A 19,426-nucleotide genomic window follows, 5' to 3' on the forward strand; every position below is an offset into this window, starting at 1 on the left:
CTGCCAATGGCACCCTAAGAAGGTAAAACTACATCAAAGGTTGTGACTTCAAGCCCCACTCCAGGACTTGAGCACTTCAGTGCCGTACCAAGGGAGTGCTGCATTGTTGAGGGCCTCGTCCTCTGGGTGAAATATCTGGCCTGTCCCATTTGTTCAGGTGGTCCGTAAAGATCCCATGGCACTATTCAAAGAGTACGGAGTTTTCCTGGACAACGTTCCTTCCCTCAACCAACACCACCAAAAACAGATTAACTGGTCTTTCGTCCCACTGCTGTTTGTAGGACCATGCTGTGTACAAAATTAGCTGCCAGGTTTGCCTATAAAACAATGAGTGCACTTCACTGTACTTCACTGTATGTGAAGCATACAATGAAATGCTTTGAGACATTGCTCAGTGATGCGATACGGTGTAAGTCTTTCACTCTTTATCATGAGTTCAGTCCAAGTCATGGCTTGCATTCTAACTGTGGTTTATTAGCTGCTGATTTTTTTTCATTACCTATAATATCTAAGCCCTTCAGGTTACCAATACTCATTAGCTGTGGCTCAGTGGGTAACGCTCTCACCTCTGAGTCAGAAGGTTGTGGGTTCAAGTCCCACTCCAGAGACTTGAGCGCATAATCTAGGCTGACACTTCAGTGCAGTACTGAGAGAGCACTGTACTGTCAGAGGTGTCGTCTTTCAGATGAGACATTAAACTGAGGCCCTGTCTGCCCTCTCAGTTGGACGTAAAAGATCCCATGACACTATTTCGAAGAAGAGCAGGGGAGTTCTCCCTGGTGTCCTGGCCAATATTTTTCCCTCAACTAACATCATTAAAACAGATTATCTGGTCGTTCTCACATTGATGTTTGTGGGACCTTGCTGTGCACCTTTCCTACGTTACAACAGTGACCACATCAAAAGTACTTCATTGGCTGTAAAGTGCTTTGTGACGTCCTGAGGTTGTGAAAGGCTCTGTATAAATGCAAGTCTTTCTTTTTTCTTTCTGTTAATCAAGTTAATTAGCCCTAAACAGTTACTCAGGCACAATTGATTTGCTGACTCACAGATTTGCTCCTTTCCCTGGCTGAACTGCAAGGTGTTTGTGTGAAACAGTCATTTTACCCAACACAATGGACTCCAGGCTTCCCCCGGGCCTGGTAATCGCAGGGCCTGGTGGGGTACTGAGGCTTACAGAGCAGGAAGATCCCGGGCTCAATCTCTGGTCTGTCCTGAATTGGTTGAGGTCAGCTTTGAGCATTGGTGTAGTACAGATGGAAATTGTCTCCAGCTCCCAGGCTAGCACGAGGAACCAAATCAGCTCGGATTCCCATTCCCAATCACCATCCGTCAAGCACTCCCGGGAAGCATTAGGTGGGTGAGGACAAGAGCGGGCTCATCCATGGTACTGTAAGGAAAGGGTTAATCAGACTGACTGGAATGACCACACTTCCAAAATACTTCATTGGTATAAAAGCGTTTTGGGACGTCCTGAGGTCGTGAAAGGTGCAAGTTCTTTCTTTGCTAATGAAGATGATAGGGTTATATGAAGTAGAGTGGGAGGGGGCTCGTGTGGAGCATAAACATCGGCACAGACCAGTTGGGCCGAATGGCCTGGTTCTGTGCTGTAAAATGCTATGTAATTCTATGTAATACTACCGATGATTTTTCTTTATATTGTACTAATGTTAGTTTTTAGCCTTTATTTGTTAAGTAGGGAAGTAAGATTCTTAAATTGTACTATTGTAAAATAGTTAGAGGTTACAGCAAATCTAAGGTTGTAACCAGATGTTTAATGAGAAAAGTTAATCGGAGACAAGGATAAGAAAGGGTTACTTACTTCAGAAGCACAGATACAGGACAGGCAGAAAAGCTCTTTTTGTATCAAAGAAAGAGGAAAAGATTTCATTCACTAGAAGGGCACCAGGATGTAGCATTGGAAAGGAGAAACAAGGTGCATAAAGGATTGGGAGAGAAAGATAGCACTAGAGCAAGAAATAATGCGGTAGTAAATGGGACCAGACTAAGAGAGAGTACAATGAAGTGTAAGATAGGTTTTCAGCGCATGTGCATAAACGCACGAAGCGTGGTAAACGAGGTTGGAGAACTGCAGGCGCAGTTAGTCACATGGAAATTCGATGTTGTGGTGATAACGGAGACCTGGCTCAAAAAAGGGCAGGATTGGATGCTAAATATCCCTGGATACAAGGTGTTCAGGAAAGATAGGGAAGGGAAGAAAGGAGGGTGGAAGGGGTGGCAGCATTGATTAGGGACAATATTGCAGTGCTGGAGAGAGAGGACGTCCTGGAGAGGTCACGGACAGAATCTATTTGGTTAGAGTTAAGAAACAATAGAGGTGCCATTACACTACTGGGTGTATTCTATAGACCACCAATCAGTGGGAAGGAGATAGAGGAGCAAATTTGCAGGGAAATTACAATGAGGAGCAAAAGCCATGGAGTAGTGATAACTGGGGACTTCAAATATCCTAATATAGACTGGGATAGTAATAATATAAGGGGCAAAGAGGGAGAGGAATTTTTGAAATGTGTTCAGGAGAACTTTCTTGTCCCAGTATGTTTCCGGTCCAACGAGGAAGGAGGCATTGCTGGACTTGGTTCTGGGGAATGAGGCGGGCCAAATGGAGCAAGTGTCAGTGGGGGAACATTTAGGGAACAGTGATCATAGTATCATAAGGCTCAGAATAGCTATGGAAAAGGACATGGACCACTCTAAAGTAAAAACACTCAATTGGAGGAGGGCCAATTTCAATGGGATGAGAACGGATCTGGCCCGGGTAAATTGGAATCAAAGATTGGCAGGCAAAACTGTAATTGAACAATGGGTGGCCTTTAAGGAAGAGATGGGTCGGGTACAGTCCAGGTACATTCCCACGAGGGAGAAAGGTAGGGCAACCAAAGCCAGAGCTCCCTGCTTGACAAAAGAGATAGAGAGTAAGATGAAGCAGAAAAAAGGGGCAGCTGACAGATGTCAGATTGATAACACAAGGGAAATCATGTTTAACTAACTTGATTGAGTTTTTTGATGAGGGTCGATGAGGGCAATGCGGTTGATGTGGAGAACCAGGCAGAATATAGAAAGTTCAGAGGGGAAGCGAAAAAGAAAATAAGAGGGGCAAAGAGAGAGTGAGAATAGACTGGTGGCAAACATAAAAGGGAATCCAAAAGTCTTCTATAGGCATTTAAACAGTAAACGGGTAGTAAGAGGAGGGGTGGGGCTGACCAGGGACCAAAAAGATCTACGCATGGAGGCAGAGGGGAAGGCCAAGATACTAAATGAGCACTTTGCATCTGTCTTTACCAAGGAAGAAGATGCTGCCAGAGTCTCAGTAAAGGAAGATGTAGTTGAGATACTGGATGGCCTAATAATTGATAAAGAGGAGGTACTAGAAAGGCTAGCTGTACTTAAAGTAGATAAGTCACCTGGTTCAGATGGGATGCATCCTAGGTTGCTGAGGAAAGTAAGGATGGAAATTGTGGAGGTGCTGGCCATAATCTTCCAAACATCCGTAGATACAGGGGTGGTGCCAGAGGACTGGAGAATTGCAAGTGTTACACCTTTGTTTAAAAAAGGTGTAAGGATAAACCCAGCAACTATAGGTCAGTCAGTTTAACCTTGGTGGTGGGGAAACTTTTAGAAATGATAATCCGGGACAGAATTAACAGTCACTTGGATGAGTGTGGATTGATTAGGGAAGTCAGCAGGGTTTGTTAAAGGGAAATCATGTTTAACTATCTTGATTGAGTTTTTTGATGAAGGTCGATGAGGACAATGCGGTTGATGTGGTATTGATGAAGTTTCAAAAGGCATTTGATAAAGTGCCACACGGTAGACTTATCATCAAGATTGAAGCTCATGGAATAAATGGGATAGTAGCAGCATGGATACAAAATTGACTAATTAACAGGAAACAGAGAGTAGTGATGACCGTTTGTTTTTCGGACTGGAGGGAGGTGTACAGTGGTGTTCCCCACGGGTCGGTACTGGGACCACTGCTTTTCTTGATATATATTAATGACTTGGACTTGGGTGTACAGGGCACAATTTCCAAATTTGCAGATGACACAGAACTTGGAAGTGTAGTGAACAGTGAGGAGGACAGTGATAGACTTCAAGAGGTTATAGACAGGCTGGTGAAATGGGCAGACGCATGGCAGATGAAATTTAATGCAGAAAAATGCGAAGTGATACATTTCAGTAGGAAGTACGAGGAGAGGCATATAAACTAGAGGGCACAATTCTGAAAGGGGTACAGGAACAGAGAGATCTGGGGGTATATGTGCACAAATCATTGAAAGTGGCAGGGCAGGTTGCGAAAGCGGTTAAAAAAGCATATGGGATATTGGGCTTTATAAATAGAGGCAAAGAGCATAAAAGCAAGGAAGTCATGATGAACGTTTATAAAACACTGGTTCGGCCACAACTGGAGTATTGTGTCCAATTTTGGGCACTGCACTTTAGGAAACATGTGAAGGCCTTAGAGATGGTGCAGAAAAGATTTACTAGAATGATTCCAGGGTTGAGGGACTTTAGTTACGTGGATAGACTGGAGAAGCAGGGGTTGTTCTCCTTGGAACAGAGAAGTTTGAGAGGAAATTCAATAGAGGTATTCAGAATCATGAAAGGTCAAGACAGAGTAGTTAGAGAGAAACTGTTCCCATTGGCGGAAGGGTCAAGAATCAGAGGACATAGATTTAAGGTGATTGGCAAAAGAGCCAAAGGTGACATGAGGAAAAACTTTTTCACACAGCGAGTGGTTAGGATCTGGAATGCACTGCCTGAGGGGGTGGTGGAGGCAGATTCAATCATGGCCTTCAAAAGGGAACTGGATAAATACTTGAAAGGAACAAACTTGCAGGGCTACGGGAATAGGGCGAGGGAGTGGGACTAACTGGATTGCTCTTGCATAGAGCCGGCATGGACTCGATGGGCCAAATGGCTTCCTTCTGTAACCTTTCTATGATTCTAAAGGAGGCCTTGAAGCCTTACTGAAGGTAAGCACCTGCCTGAGAGAGATCACAGCCTAGAACTGGAAAGTCAGCGAATGTGATTCTTATTGTCAAGTAAAGGGAGTTAGAAACAGACACATTTTGAAGGTTGTTATTTTTCAGTCAATCATTGCAACACAGATCTGGAACTGCAAGGACTGACATCATCAAACCAACGTTGAATTGATTAAAGGAGTTGATAGAGAGGGAGTCCAGAACAAGGGGATATAACCTAAAAATTAGAGCTAGGCCGTTCAGGGATGATCAGGAAGCATTTCTTCACACAAAGGGTAGTGGAAATCTGGAACTTCCTCCCCCAGAAAGCTGTTGAGGCTGGAGGTAAATTGAACATTCCGAAAATGAGATTGATAGATTTTTGTTAGGCAAGGTTATTAAGGATTATGGAACCAAGGCGGTGGATCGAGTTAAGATACAGATCAGCCAAGATCTAATTGAATGGCGGAACAGGCTCGAAGGGCTGAATGGCCTACTCCCGTTCCTGTATTCCTATGAATAAAACATAATCAAAGACACCTTTTGATGCAATTATGTAATGTAGAAACATGCAAATTATCACGTAAAAGGGGTAATAAAAAGCTACAAGTGGGTGTTGGAGCAGATATTTTGGAATTCGATTCAGGTCTGATCAACCTGTATACTGAGCTCGGAACTGTAACACGTTTGAATTCTCTGGCTAAAACTCACAAGGCTTTTAAAATATGTACTTTTGTTAAGTGTATGTTTAATTATTGTACACTTAATAAATCTGTGACATCTGACACTCAATGTTGCAAACCCTATTGATTTGAAGAGTAAATTATAAGTAAGAACACACACATCCTTACCCCTCCTCTAACGGTACCCCTACACACGCACACATGGTCGCATGGCCTGTTGGCATTCGCTGTGCGCCCTCTCATGAAGAATACTCACTTGAGGGCTGTGCATTGGTACCCGAGCAACAACAACAACTTGCATTTATATAGTGCATTTTGTTAATTGTATCCATGTGATTTATATCAATTTGTGTTAATTGTATTCAGATGGTACACATCAATTGGAGCTCTCGTGTATCCATTTATATGAGAGCTTTATATTATCTGTGAATAAAGGCTTGGAAGCAACTGAAGACCAGGCTCTAGTTTTCTATCCATCACCACCTGGATATCCAATTTATTACACCTTTAACGTAGTAAAACGTCCCAAGGTGCTTCACAGGCGCGATTATCAAACAAAATTTGACACCGGGTCACATAAGGACAAGGCAGGTGACCAAAAGTTTGATCAAAGAGGTAGATTTTAAGGAGCCTCTTAAAGGAGGAGAGAGAGGTAGATAGGCAGAGAGGTTTAGGGAGGGAATTCCAGAGCGTAGGGCCTAGGCAGCTGAAGGCACGACCGCCAATGGTGGAGCGATTAAAATTGGTGATGCAAGAGGCCAGAATTGGAGGAGCACCGAGATCTCAGAAGGTTGTAGGGCTGGAGGAGGTTACAGAGAGAGGGAGGGGCGAGGCCATGGAGGGACTTGAAAACATGGATGAAAATTTTAAAATCGAGGCATTGCCAGACCAGGAGCCAATGTAGGTCAGTGAGCACAGGGGTGATGGGTGAACGGGACTTGATGCGAGTTAAGATACGGGCATCAGAGTTTTGGATGAGCTCAAGTCTATGGAGGGTGGAAGATAGGAGGCCAATCTGGAGAGCATTGGAATAGTCAAGTCTAGAGGTAACAAAGGAATGGATGAGGGTTTCAGCAGCAGATGAACTGAGGCAGAAGTAGAGACGGGCGATGTTACGGAGATGGAGGTAGGCGGTCTTGGTGATGGAGCGGATTATGTGGTCGGAAGCTCAGTTCAGGGTCATATAGGAGGCCAAGGTTGCGAACATTCTGGTTTAGCCTCAGAAGTGATCAAGGAGAGGGATGGAGTCGGTGGCTAGGGAACAGAGTTTGTGACGAGGACCAAAGGCAATGGCTTAGGACTACCTAATATTTAGTTGGAGGTAATTTCTGCTCATCCAGTATTAGATGTCGGACAAGCAGCGTAATAAATCAGAGGTAGTGGTGGAGTCGAGAGAGGTGGTAGCGAGGTAGGAACCTGACATTGTGTTTTCGGTGCAAGGGAGATAAAATACCACACAACCTGTTAGGAGCAGCAGAATCAGGGGAAGGACATGTTCTTTGCCCAGGTTAGAGTCCACATCAGTCCAAGCATCAACTGCCCAGGCCTTTCATTGAGAACCTTCTCCTCAGACAACTGATGGGCCCCACCCTCTCATTCATTATCGCTTCCCCGTCAGGTATTTCACCCTGCTGATTGCAGGACGTGTTCTCCCTGCTAAACACCAGCGGAGGAGTCAGCTCCCTGTCGGCTGCGAGATCACACAAGTGCCTGGACTTTCCCTGTAACTGAGCATTTACTTCATTCGTACAATGACAGCCCCGGTCTCTTTTCAGCTGCTCTGTGCTCACTGTCTGCACTGCTCCCATCACCTGATTTCACCCCAGGACTCAGTGTAACCGTTCAATATACCAGACGAGGAGATGGACCTTGGCGTGCCCTCTTCTGCCGGCTTTCATTTCCTTTCCTCTCCTGAAGGTGCTGACTGCGGGCTGGGGTACAGTGGGCTATTTCACCATGGAAGGCATCACACCTGAGCCTGATTTTTCCTTTTCCCAAAGACCTCACAGGAGCACGGCCCAGGAAGAGGGGTCACTGGATTGTGATCGGGGGTGGGGGCCCTTGCCGGTTTTGTTCCTCTTCCCGCCCCCTCCCCCCCACCTCGGCCCCAGCTTGGGGACGATGAAGGCAGTCATAACACCCTCACTGAGAGTACATGGATTACATAGGATGCACAGTACAGAAACAGGCCATTCGGCCCTACTGGTCTATGCTGGTGTTTATGCTCCACACAAGCCTCCTCCCTCCCTACTTCATCTCACCCTATCAGCCTATGCTCCTATTCCTTTCTCCCTCATCTGTTTATCTAGCTTCCCCTTAAACGCATCTATGCTATTTGCCTCAACTACTCCTTGTGGTAGCGAGTTCCACATTCTCATCACTCCCTGGGTAAAGAAGTTTCTCCTGAATTCCCTGTTGGATTTATTAGTGACTATCTTATATAAATGGGCCCTAGTTCTGATCTCCCTCACAAGTGGAAACTTCTTCTCCACGTCTACCCTATCAAACTTTTTCATAATCTTAAAGACCTCTTTCAGGTCACCCCTCAGCCTTCTTCTCTCAAGACAAAAGCCCCAGCTTGTTCAGTCTTTCCTGATAGTTCTAACCTATCAGTTCTGGTATCATCCTTGTGAATCTTTTTTGCACTTTTTCCAATGCCTCTGTATCCTTTTTGTAATACGGAGACCATGTGCTCACAGTACCCTTAAGTGGAGATCAGCTAACTTAGTACAGAGTGGGAACTAAACCTGGCTGATTCCTGGTCTGGGTGGCCACAAAAGGCCATTGGGACAGCTCTTCAAATAATACGACTTGGCGATGACCTAGGATTCACTGCTTTGGGGAATGAAGTACCCATTTAACTCCTCTGTCTGTCTCTCTTCTCCAGGTGAAGATGACCGGCTCGAATTGTCCACCGAGGGCACAGATCCTGGACTCCAGCCAATCAGAGTGCGGACCTCGTTGGACTACTGCTCAGTGCGTTGCCTACCCGGCCTAACCCAGACCAAGCCCTGACCAGCCCAGGACCGAACGTCACTACAAAACACACCAAGCTTTCATCCACACTGTGAGAACGTACCAGCTGTACTGATTGCCTGGGTCAGGGAATATTGATCCTGTCTTGATGATATAGGTGACTGGGACTGCCTGCTTAACGGAGAAACATTTGGAACATGAAGGGCTGATGGACTGGGACACCCTGGACTTGAATTATTCACTTGGGACGTCATGGGATAGGAAAGGACAGGCCTGGAGTCTCGTGTTGTGATAAAATATGGCGTGAAGTGAATGTATCGGGGGGACGTCACCAAAGAACTGCCATGGACTCCCCACAACCTAACTTAAGGCTCATCCTTCAGCTGCATTTTATTCAAGGGTTGACTATTTGGGGGTCGGGGTGTTCAGCTTAATTAAAGTCCAACAAGGCTCAATTAGTGAATGCACCAACCGCACTGAGATTAGGAAAGTCCCAGGTCCGATTCCCGGCCTGGGGTACTGACAGGGCTGCTACAGTCAGCCTCTCAGCACCGAGGCTAAGGAGGGCAAATTAATCAGCCAGGGTGTTCACCTCTGATCACAGTTCAGTAATCACCCGCTGGATAAAGTGTGAGAAGACCAGGACCGGGCAATGCAATGATACCCGCTTGGTGGCATAGCCAGCTGACACTCGCTGTCTACGCTCACATACAAAGAATGGCCACGTGGATGGGGTAATGTAGGGCGGGGGAGGGTATCGGTACCCGAGAGTCAGAGGGGACGGGGTAATGTAGGGTGGGGAAGGGAGACAATCTGGACGTCAGTGGCCCGCTGTTTTAAGGTGAAGCCAGGAGGAGCATTCCTGATCTTCCTGACTCCACAATAACGTAAGTAAAATAACATTTAACTAACCTTTCGGGGGGCAACCTGCAGTGGTCCCTCTAAGGAGCGCAGGTTTGGCTGCTGAGTGGCTGAAGACGCTGACCGCACCATGCACGCCACGTACTGTGGTCATCCACAGTCCAGTTTGGCCAAGGAGCAGCTCTAACCAATATGATGGGCAGCGCACTTCCGACGCAAAATTAATGCACGCACGCGGCCCGCCATATTGGGCTCTTAAGACGTCCGTTTTATACCTGTAAAACTACTTCCCCCCTCCCACCCCACCACCGCAAGCATGAGCTTTACCACAATGGGAGGAAATCTCAGCCAATTACAGACATGAGTTAGACCGGACAAAGAGTCTTGAAAGTGGGCCTCGCGGGTTGGGAATTGTGTCCATTCTGAGGAATCTGATTCAACCTCTCTTTGGGCTGGCAGCGCCAATGGAATGCCACGTACCAGCCACCATGACTCCATGCCAATGCCTGGAGTGGTACTGAGCCATCTGACTAGGATGGTATGGGCTTTGGTCCTGGCCTGTGCTCCTATGGCTACACACAGCCAGGGTAGGGTTGCTAACTCTGGTTGGACATATTTCTGGAGCTTTCATCACATGATCTCCCACCTCCAACCGCCCTGTCTGGTCAAACAGCCTTTTGTTACCTCCATCTCCAATATTTTTATAATTAATGAACACATTCATAGAGGGCCTATGATTTTTTTTTTGCTCCTGGGTTTTGCTCCTAGCAGTGCCCAGGAGATTAATCTTTCATACCTGGAGACCCCAGGACAATCCTGGAGGGTTGACAACTCTAAGCCAGGGTAGCACATGGTCTCTGTGTTAAGAAGGGGCAAATTCAGCCCGGTTTCCTGCTCCCGATTGCTCTTCTGGGACCCTTGCTGGGAAAATTTTCACGAGTCTGTCTCTGGGGGTCAGCTGCGGTGCCTCAGGTACAGCGAAGGCTCTACGATTAACTAAGTTCGGTGGTGGCATCCCACCAGTGTGGTGTTTAAGTCCGACAGGTTTGTGTCAATAAAGAGTTAAATTAATACAGGCGCATTAAATCATTCTGTTTGATGTATGTTGTACATAACCTGGGGAATTGCCATTTACAGCATCTGTGTCCAGATTATTCACACCACAAGTGTTCACCCAGTGTGTGTGTACAGGCCCGGGAGTCAGTGGGCTCAATTTTAAAATTAAATTGCAGGTGGGTTGGGGGCTGCGAAAATGGCAAAAATCCCGAGCGCATTCAGAAGCCGGCTCCAACCCGCCGACTTCCGAGTTTCCCACAGATGCACCTGTGCGCGCGCCTGTCCCGAATCCGGAAATCCCTCCGGCAATTAAAGCCGGCGGGATGATAGTTCAAGAACCAAATGTACCTCATTGAGGTACTTAAGGCACTTTACTTCTGATATATTAGGTAGTTAGAATGATTTTAAACTTACCTGGGCGGCTTTCCCACGGCTTCCAATTCACGTCTGGTGAAACCAGGCGTGAAGGGCTGGATCAGGCAAAAATAAAGTAAATAAATTGAATAACAAACCACAAAGTTAAAAACAGAATAAACCTACACTTCCACCCTGCTCCGATGTCCGATATCTCCCTCTCCGATCTCCCTCTCAGCCCCCAATGTCTCCCTCTCCTATATCCCCCTCTCAGCCCCTGATGTCCCTCTCCGATGTCCCTTTCAGCCCCCTATGTCCCTCTCCAATCTCCCCCTCTTCCCCCCACGATGTCCCCCCCCGATCTTCCCCTTCCCCCCCGATCTTCCCCTCCCCCCGATCTTCCCCCCAATCTTCCCGTCTCCCCTCCGATCTTCCCCTCTCCCCCCCCGATCTTCCCCTCTCCCCCCCCAATCTTCCCCTCTCCCCCCGATCTTCCCCTCTCTCCCCCCAATCTTCCCCTCTCTCCCCCCGATCTTCCCCTCTCTCCCCCGATCTTCCCCTCCCCCCGATCTTCCCCTCCCCCCTGATCTTCCCCTCTCCCCCCCCCGATCTTCCCCACCCCCCTGATTTTCCCCTGTCTCCCCCGATCTTCCCCTGTCTCCCCCGATCTTCCCCACCCCCCTGATTTTCTCCTGTCTCCCCCGATCTTCCCCTGTCTCCCCTGATCTTCCCCTCTCTCCCCCCCCGATCTTCCCCTCTCTCCCCCCCCGATCTTCCCCTCTCTCCCCCCCCGATCTTCCCCTCTCTCCCCCCCGATCTTCCCCTCTCTCCCCCCCGATCTTCCCCTCTCTCCCCCCCCGATCTTCCCCTCTCTCCCCCCCCGATCTTCCCCTCTCTCCTCCCCCGATCTTCCCCTCTCTCCCCCCCCGATCTTCCCCTCTCTCCCCCCCCGATCTTCCCCTCTCTCCCCCCCCGATCTTCCCCTCTCTCCCCCCCCGATCTTCCCCTCTCTCCCCCCCCGATCTTCCCCTCTCTCCCCCCCCGATCTTCCCCTCTCTCCCCCCCTGATCTTCCCCTCTCTCCCCCCCCGATCTTCCCCTCTCTCCCCCCCCGATCTTCCCCTCTCTCCCCCCCGATCTTCCCCTCTCTCCCCCCCGATCTTCCCCTCTCTCCCCCCCCGATCTTCCCCTCTCTCCCCCCCCGATCTTCCCCTCTCTCCCCCCCTGATCTTCCCCTCTCTCCCCCCCCGATCTTCCCCTCTCTCCCCCCCCGATCTTCCCCTCTCTCCCCCCCCGATCTTCCCCTCTCTCCCCCCCGATCTTCCCCTCTCTCCCCCCCTGATCTACCCCTCTCTCCCCCCCCGATCTTCCCCTCTCTCCCCCCCCGATCTTCCCCTCTCTCCCCCCCCGATCTTCCCCTCTCTCCCCCCCCGATCTTCCCCTCTCTCCCCCCCCGATCTTCCCCTCTCTCCCCCCCCGATCTTCCCCTCTCTCCTCCCCCGATCTTCCCCTCTCTCCCCCCCCGATCTTCCCCTCTCTCCCCCCCCGATCTTCCCCTCTCTCCCCCCCCGATCTTCCCCTCTCTCCCCCCCCGATCTTCCCCTCTCTCCCCCCCGATCTTCCCCTCTCTCCCCCCCCGATCTTCCCCTCTCTCCCCCCCTGATCTTCCCCTCTCTCCCCCCCGATCTTCCCCTCTCTCCCCCCCCGATCTTCCCCTCTCTCCCCCCCTGATCTTCCCCTCTCTCCCCCCCCGATCTTCCCCTCTCTCCCCCCCGATCTTCCCCTCTCTCCCCCCCCGATCTTCCCCTCTCTCCCCCCCCGATCTTCCCCTCTCTCCCCCCCGATCTTCCCCTCTCTCCCCCCCCGATCTTCCCCTCTCTCCCCCCCCGATCTTCCCCTCTCTCCCCCCCTGATCTACCCCTCTCTCCCCCCCGATCTTCCCCCTCCCCCCACCCCGATCTTCCATTCCAGTGCCAGATGCCGTCTCTCTCTTCTACCCCCCCCCCCCCCCCACCACCACCTTCGGCGTTGCAGCTCCTGTCAGCAGCCAGCCTGTCAATCAGGGGCTGCCCGGCGCGAAACCCGGAAAGAACTTTAATCACCATCAATTACATCACGATTGGGGTCGGAAAAGATACGTTTGTTTTATTCAGGTTTGCCACGTGCTCCTTCACCCCCCCACCCCTCCCCCCAACCCGCTGCCAACCCGCCACCATTTCAAAATTGAGCTCAGTGTTCGTACAGTGCGTACAGACCTGGGAGTCAGTGTTCACACAGTGTATGTACAGGCCCGGGAGTCAGTGTTCACACACAGTGTGTGTACAGGCCCGGGAGTCAGTGTTCACACAGTGTGTGTACAGACCTGGGAGTCAGTGTTCACACAGTGTATGTACAGGCCCGGGAGTCAGTGTTCACACACAGTGTGTGTACAGGCCCGGGAGTCAGTGTTCACACAGTGTGTGTACAGACCTGGGAGTCAGTGTTCACACAGTGTGTGTACAGACCTGGGAGTCAGTGTTCACACACAGTGTGTGTACAGACCTGGGAGTCAGTGTTCACACACAGTGTGTGTACAGGCCCGGGAGTCAGTGTTCACACAGTGTGTGTACAGACCTGGGAGTCAGTGTTCACACACAGTGTGTGTACAGGCCCGGGAGTCAGTGTTCACACAGTGTGTGTACAGACCTGGGAGTCAGTGTTCACACAGTGTATGTACAGGCCCGGGAGTCAGTGTTCACACACAGTGTGTGTACAGGCCCGGGAGTCAGTGTTCACACAGTGTGTGTACAGACCTGGGAGTCAGTGTTCACACACAGTGTGTGTACAGGCCCGGGAGTCAGTGTTCACACAGTGTGTGTACAGACCTGGGAGTCAGTGTTCACACACAGTGTGTGTACAGACCTGGGAGTCAGTGTTCACACACAGTGTGTGTACAGGCCCGGGAGTCAGTGTTCACACAGTGTGTGTACAGACCTGGGAGTCAGTGTTCACACACAGTGTGTGTACAGGCCCGGGAGTCAGTGTTCACACAGTGTGTGTACAGACCTGGGAGTCAGTGTTCACACAGTGTATGTACAGGCCCGGGAGTCAGTGTTCACACACAGTGTGTGTACAGGCCCGGGAGTCAGTGTTCACACAGTGTGTGTACAGACCTGGGAGTCAGTGTTCACACACAGTGTGTGTACAGGCCCGGGAGTCAGTGTTCACACAGTGTGTGTACAGACCTGGGAGTCAGTGTTCACACAGTGTGTGTACAGGCCCGGGAGTCAGTGTTCACACAGTGTGTGTGTACAGGCCCGGGAGTCAGTGTTCACACAGTGTGTGTGTACAGGCCCGGGAGTCAGTGTTCACACAGTGTGTGTGTACAGGCCCGGGAGTCAGTGTTCACACAGTGTATGTACAGGCCCGGGAGTCAGTGTTCACACACAGTGTGTGTACAGGCCTGGGAGTCAGTGTTCACACACAGTGTGTGTACAGGCCCGGGAGTCAGTGTTCACACAGTGTGTGTACAGGCCCGGGAGTCAGTGTTCACACAGTGTGTGTGTACAGGCCCGGGAGTCAGTGTTCACACAGTGTGTGTACAGGCCCGGGAGTCAGTGTTCACACAGTGTGTGTGTACAGGCCCGGGAGTCAGTGTTCACACAGTGTGTGTGTACAGGCCCGGGAGTCAGTGTTCACACAGTGTGTGTGTACAGGCCCGGGAGTCAGTGTTCACACACAGTGTGTGTACAGGCCAGGGAGTCAGTGTTCACACAGTGTATGTGTACAGGCCCGGGAGTCAGTGTTCACACAGTGTGTGTGTACAGGCCCGGGAGTCAGTGTTCACACAGTGTGTGTGTACAGGCCCGGGAGTCAGTGTTCACACAGTGTGTGTACAGGCCCGGGAGTCAGTGATCACACAGTGTGTGTGTACAGGCCCGGGAGTCAGTGATCACACAGTGTGTGTACAGGCCCGGGACTCAGTGTTCACACACAGTGTGTGTACAGGCCCGGGAGTCAGTGATCACACAGTGTGTGTACAGGCCCGGGAGTCAGTGTTCACACACAGTGTGTGTACAGGCCCGGGAGTCAGTGTTCACACACAGTGTGTGTACAGGCCTGGGAGTCAGTGTTCACACAGTGTGTGTGTACAGGCCCGGGAGTCAGTGATCACACAGTGTATGTGTACAGGCCCAGGAGTCAGTGTTCACACACAGTGTGTGTACAGGCCCGGGAGTCAGTGTTCACACAGTGTGTGTGTACAGGCCCGGGAGTCAGTGATCACACAGTGTATGTGTACAGGCCCAGGAGTCAGTGTTCACACACAGTGTGTGTACAGGCCCGGGAGTCAGTGTTCACACAGTGTGTGTGTACAGGCCCGGGAGTCAGTGATCACACAGTGTGTGTGTACAGGCCCGGGAGTCAGTGATCACACAGTGTATGTGTACAGGCCCGGGAGTCAGTGATCACACAGTGTATGTGTACAGTTCCGGGAGTCAGTGTTCACACACAGTGTGTGTACAGGCCCGGGAGTCAGTGTTCACACAGTGTGTGTGTACAGGCCCGGGAGTCAGTGTTCACACAGTGTGTGTGTACAGGCCCGGGAGTCAGTGATCACACAGTGTATGTGTACAGGCCCGGGAGTCAGTGTTCACACAGTGTGTGTACAGGCCCGGGAGTCAGTGTTCACACACAGTGTGTGTACAGGCCCGGGAGTCAGTGTTCACACAGTGTGTGTACAGGCCCGGGAGTCAGTGTTCTCAGACAGTGTGTGTACAGGCTCGGGAGTCAGTGATCACACAGTGTTTGTGTGTACAGGCCCGGGAGTCAGTGATCACACAGTGTGTGTACAGGCCCGGGAGTCAGTGTTCTCACACAGTGTGTGTACAGGCCCGGGACTCAGTGTTCACACAGTGTGTGTACAGGCCCGGGAGTCAGTGTTCACACACAGTGTGTGTACAGGCCCGGGACTCAGTGTTCACACAGTGTGTGTACAGGCCCGGGACTCAGTGTTCACACAGTGTGTGTACAGGCCCGGGAGTCGGTGTTCACACAGTGTGTGTACAGGCCCGGGAGTCAGTGTTCACACACAGTGTGTGTACAGGCCCGGGAGTCAGTGTTCACACAGTGTGTGTGTACAGGCCCGGGAGTCAGTGTTCACACAGTGTGTGTGTACAGTCCCGGGAGTCAGTGTTCACACAGTGTGTGTACAGGCCCAGGAGTCAGTGTTCACACACAGTGTGTGTACAGGCCCGGGAGTCAGTGTTCACACAGTGTGTGTACAGGCCCGGGAGTCAGTGTTCACACAGTGTGTGTACAGGCCCGGGAGTCAGTGATCACACAGTGTGTGTACAGGCCCGGGAGTCGGTGTTCGCACAGTGTGTGTACAGGCCCGGGAGTCAGTGTTCACACACAGTGTGTGTACAGGCCCGGGAGTCAGTGTTCACACACAGTGTGTGTACAGGCCCGGGAGTCAGTGTTCACACACAGTGTGTGTACAGGCCTGGGAGTCAGTGTTCACACAGTGTATGTGTACAGGCCCGGGAGTCAGTGATCACACAGTGTGTGTACAGGCCCGGGAGTCGGTGTTCACACAGTGTGTGTACAGGCCCGGGAGTCAGTGTTCACACACAGTGTGTGTACAGGCCCGGGAGTCAGTGTTCACACACAGTGTGTGTACAGGCCCGGGAGTCAGTGTTCACACAGTGTATGTGTACAGGCCCGGGAGTCGGTGTTCACACAGTGTGTGTACAGGCCCGGGAGTCAGTGTTCACACACAGTGTGTGTACAGGCCCGGGAGTCAGTGTTCACACACAGTGTGTGTACAGGCCCGGGAGTCGGTGTTCACACACAATGTGTGTACAGGCCCGGGAGTCAGTGATCACACAGTGTGTGTACAGGCCCGGGAGTCAGTGATCACACAGTGTGTGTACAGGCCCGGGAGTCAGTGATCACACAGTGTGTGTACAGGCCCGGGAGTCGGTGTTCACACAGTGTGTGTACAGGCCCGGGAGTCGGTGTTCACACAGTGTGTGTACAGGCCCGGGAGTCGGTGTTCACACAGTGTGTGTACAGGCCCGGGAGTCTGTGTTCACACAGTGTGTGTACAGGCCCGGGAGTCGGTGTTCACACAGTGTGTGTACAGGCCCGGGAGTCTGTGTTCACACAGTGTGTGTACAGGCCCGGGACTCAGTGTTCACACAGGGAGTGAAGCTTGAGATGACCGGTGACTGGGCCCTGCAGCCCCTGTTCCCCATGTATGAATGAGCTGTGTTGACATTATCAGATGAACTGCCACTGCTGGCTGACTCCCCCTGGGTTAATAACTGCAGTTAGTCTCTGCTGATGTAAAAGCAGCCCCTTCACTCCAGGGGCTCAGTGACTGCTCTGTGCTGATTCCCCCAGCGATGTCATGAACACTCCCTCGCCGAGCCAACATAGTCTGGAATGAAAAGCAATTATTAGAGTGGCTGGCAGTCTGTGGTTCTTAGATTAAAGCTGCAAAGCTGCTCTTCGAGGAGCAGTGTTTCATACCCAGGACACATTCTGCACTGCATGCTGCACAGAATCCTCAACAACATTCATGAACAATTACCAGTAGCTAACAAGGGGAACCACAGCACACTGCGTGTCACGCAGCACCACCCTGACCTTTGCCCCCCTCCCCACCTCCCCCCCCCCCACCCCGAGGGTCAATCTTTACACCTGGTTTAGTGATGTTACCACCGAGCTGTACAGACCAAGAAGATTCCAAGGTTAAACCCTGACCTGTGCTCACTTAGCTGGTCATCAGCTGAGGCAGCATTTATGTTGCTCAGTTGTCCTTAGCATCCCTGGGCTGGGGTTGGGATGGGAGGGGGAGGGGGCAGGGGCAGGGGCAGGTGCAGATTCAGCCAGGGTGCCAGCTTCCAATCACTCTGTAGCAACCTATGCCAGCCCTCCTAATAGCTCCTTCTTTGGCGCAGCTTCCATTTTTCCCTCATGCCTCTGTGAAGTGCCTGAGACGTTATATAAATGCAAGTTGATGTTGAATCGTCTGCTCGACTTAGCGTTCAGTCTCACTGCTGGTTGGTGTCCATGTTCTCGTATGTGAAGCGCCTTGGAGTGGTAAAGATGTTGCACACTGTTGAATGACACATCCGAGCACAGACCCACTCTCTCAGCAGCAGCCTGTATTTGTGCGAGATGCTGCCGTACAAGTGCCGTTCGCATTCTGTTGGAATAGCCCATCAATATACACTGCCTGGGCTCACACGTGAAGGACGGGCACTTGTAGTGGAGGGTTGCTCGTGGCCATGGGACCGACCCCAAGCAACGGTCAGTTCCTGAAGGAGAATATTGGGGGAAAGCCCAACATGTGTTGCCATGCGCGTCTCATTTCGTAGACGTTGGCACAGCAGTGGAAGAGGCCAGCCACGATCTGGCGAGTGCTTCAACTGTAAGATATGGGCAGTGCAATTTCTTCGGCCTCGTGCCTCATCCCGTGCCCTTCGTTTGGGGGGGGGGGGGGGGGGCGCGGGTGCCACCTTTCGAATGAGACGTTAAACTGAGGCCCCTTCTGCCCTAGGCAGACGTATAAGAAGACAAAGAAGAGCAGGGGAGTTCTCCCCGGTGTCCCGGTCAATATTTATCCCTCAACCAACATCCTAAAAACAGATTATCTGGTCATTATCTCATTGATGTTTGTTGGACCTTGCTGTGCGCAAATTGGCTGCCGTGTTTCCAACAGTACAACAGTGACCACTCTTCAAAAAGTACTGCATTGGCTGTAAAGCACTCTAGGAAGTCCTGAGGCGGTGAAAGACACTGTATAAATACAAGACCTTTCCTTCTCCAGCAGCAGCCTCCTCAGGGGCTGCATTTGCCTGCTGGGGGGGCTGTGTGCAAAGGATTGGTTTGGGGACTGGATCCACTATGGGGAACCTGTGTGCAGTTACCCAGCCCCTCACACCGCCCCTGGGCTGTATCTCCCGACCCACCTCCCTCAGTTCCACCATTGGCGGCAGAGCCTTCAGCCATCTCGGCCCTACAGTCTGGAACTCACTCCCCCCCACCACCCCCGCCCCCCAACCCCACCCCCACCTCCCCAATCCCCCTCACTACCTCTCCCCCCACCTTCTTAAAGCCTATATGGACATCCTCCCATCCTCCACCTCCATGAACTTCAGCTCATCCAAAGGTCTGCTGCCCGCACCCTATCCCGCACCAAGTCCCATTCACCCTCGCTGACCTACATTGACTCCGGGTAAAATTCTCATCTTTGTGTATAACTCCCTCTCTAGCCTCGCCCCACATATGAAGGAGAAACAAATAGAAGGATATGCTGATCGAATTAGATTAAGAGGGGAAACAGGAGACTCGTGTGGAGCATGGGGAGAGAGCGGGAATATGGTATTGAGATAGAAGATCAGCCATGATCATATTGAATGGCAGAGCAGGCTCGAAGGGCCGAATGGCCTACTCCTGCTCCTATTTTCTATGTTTCTATTAAACACCAGCATGGACCTGTTGGGCCAAATGGCCTGTTTCTGTG

General features: G+C 51.1%; 1 protein-coding gene across 4 annotated transcripts in view; it reads left to right on the plus strand.

The window, feature by feature from the left end:
- rad51b (RAD51 paralog B) overlaps nucleotides 1-9,396 on the plus strand; it is a 701,871-nt gene extending 692,475 nt beyond the window's left edge. For 3 of the 4 annotated variants that reach the window (XM_067991198.1, XM_067991200.1, XM_067991202.1), the window contains one exon: nucleotides 8,556-9,396. In XM_067991198.1, the coding sequence (XP_067847299.1) occupies nucleotides 8,556-8,683 (128 nt within the window). In that variant the 3' untranslated portion in view covers nucleotides 8,684-9,396. The remainder of the gene's footprint in view (nucleotides 1-8,555) is intronic. The other variant, XM_067991199.1, reaches the window with a different exon arrangement.
- The last annotated feature ends 10,030 nt before the right edge of the window (nucleotides 9,397-19,426 follow it).

The sequence above is a fragment of the Heptranchias perlo genome, chromosome 10 (genome assembly GCF_035084215.1).
Source record: "Heptranchias perlo isolate sHepPer1 chromosome 10, sHepPer1.hap1, whole genome shotgun sequence".
Lineage (NCBI taxonomy): Eukaryota > Metazoa > Chordata > Chondrichthyes > Hexanchiformes > Hexanchidae > Heptranchias > Heptranchias perlo.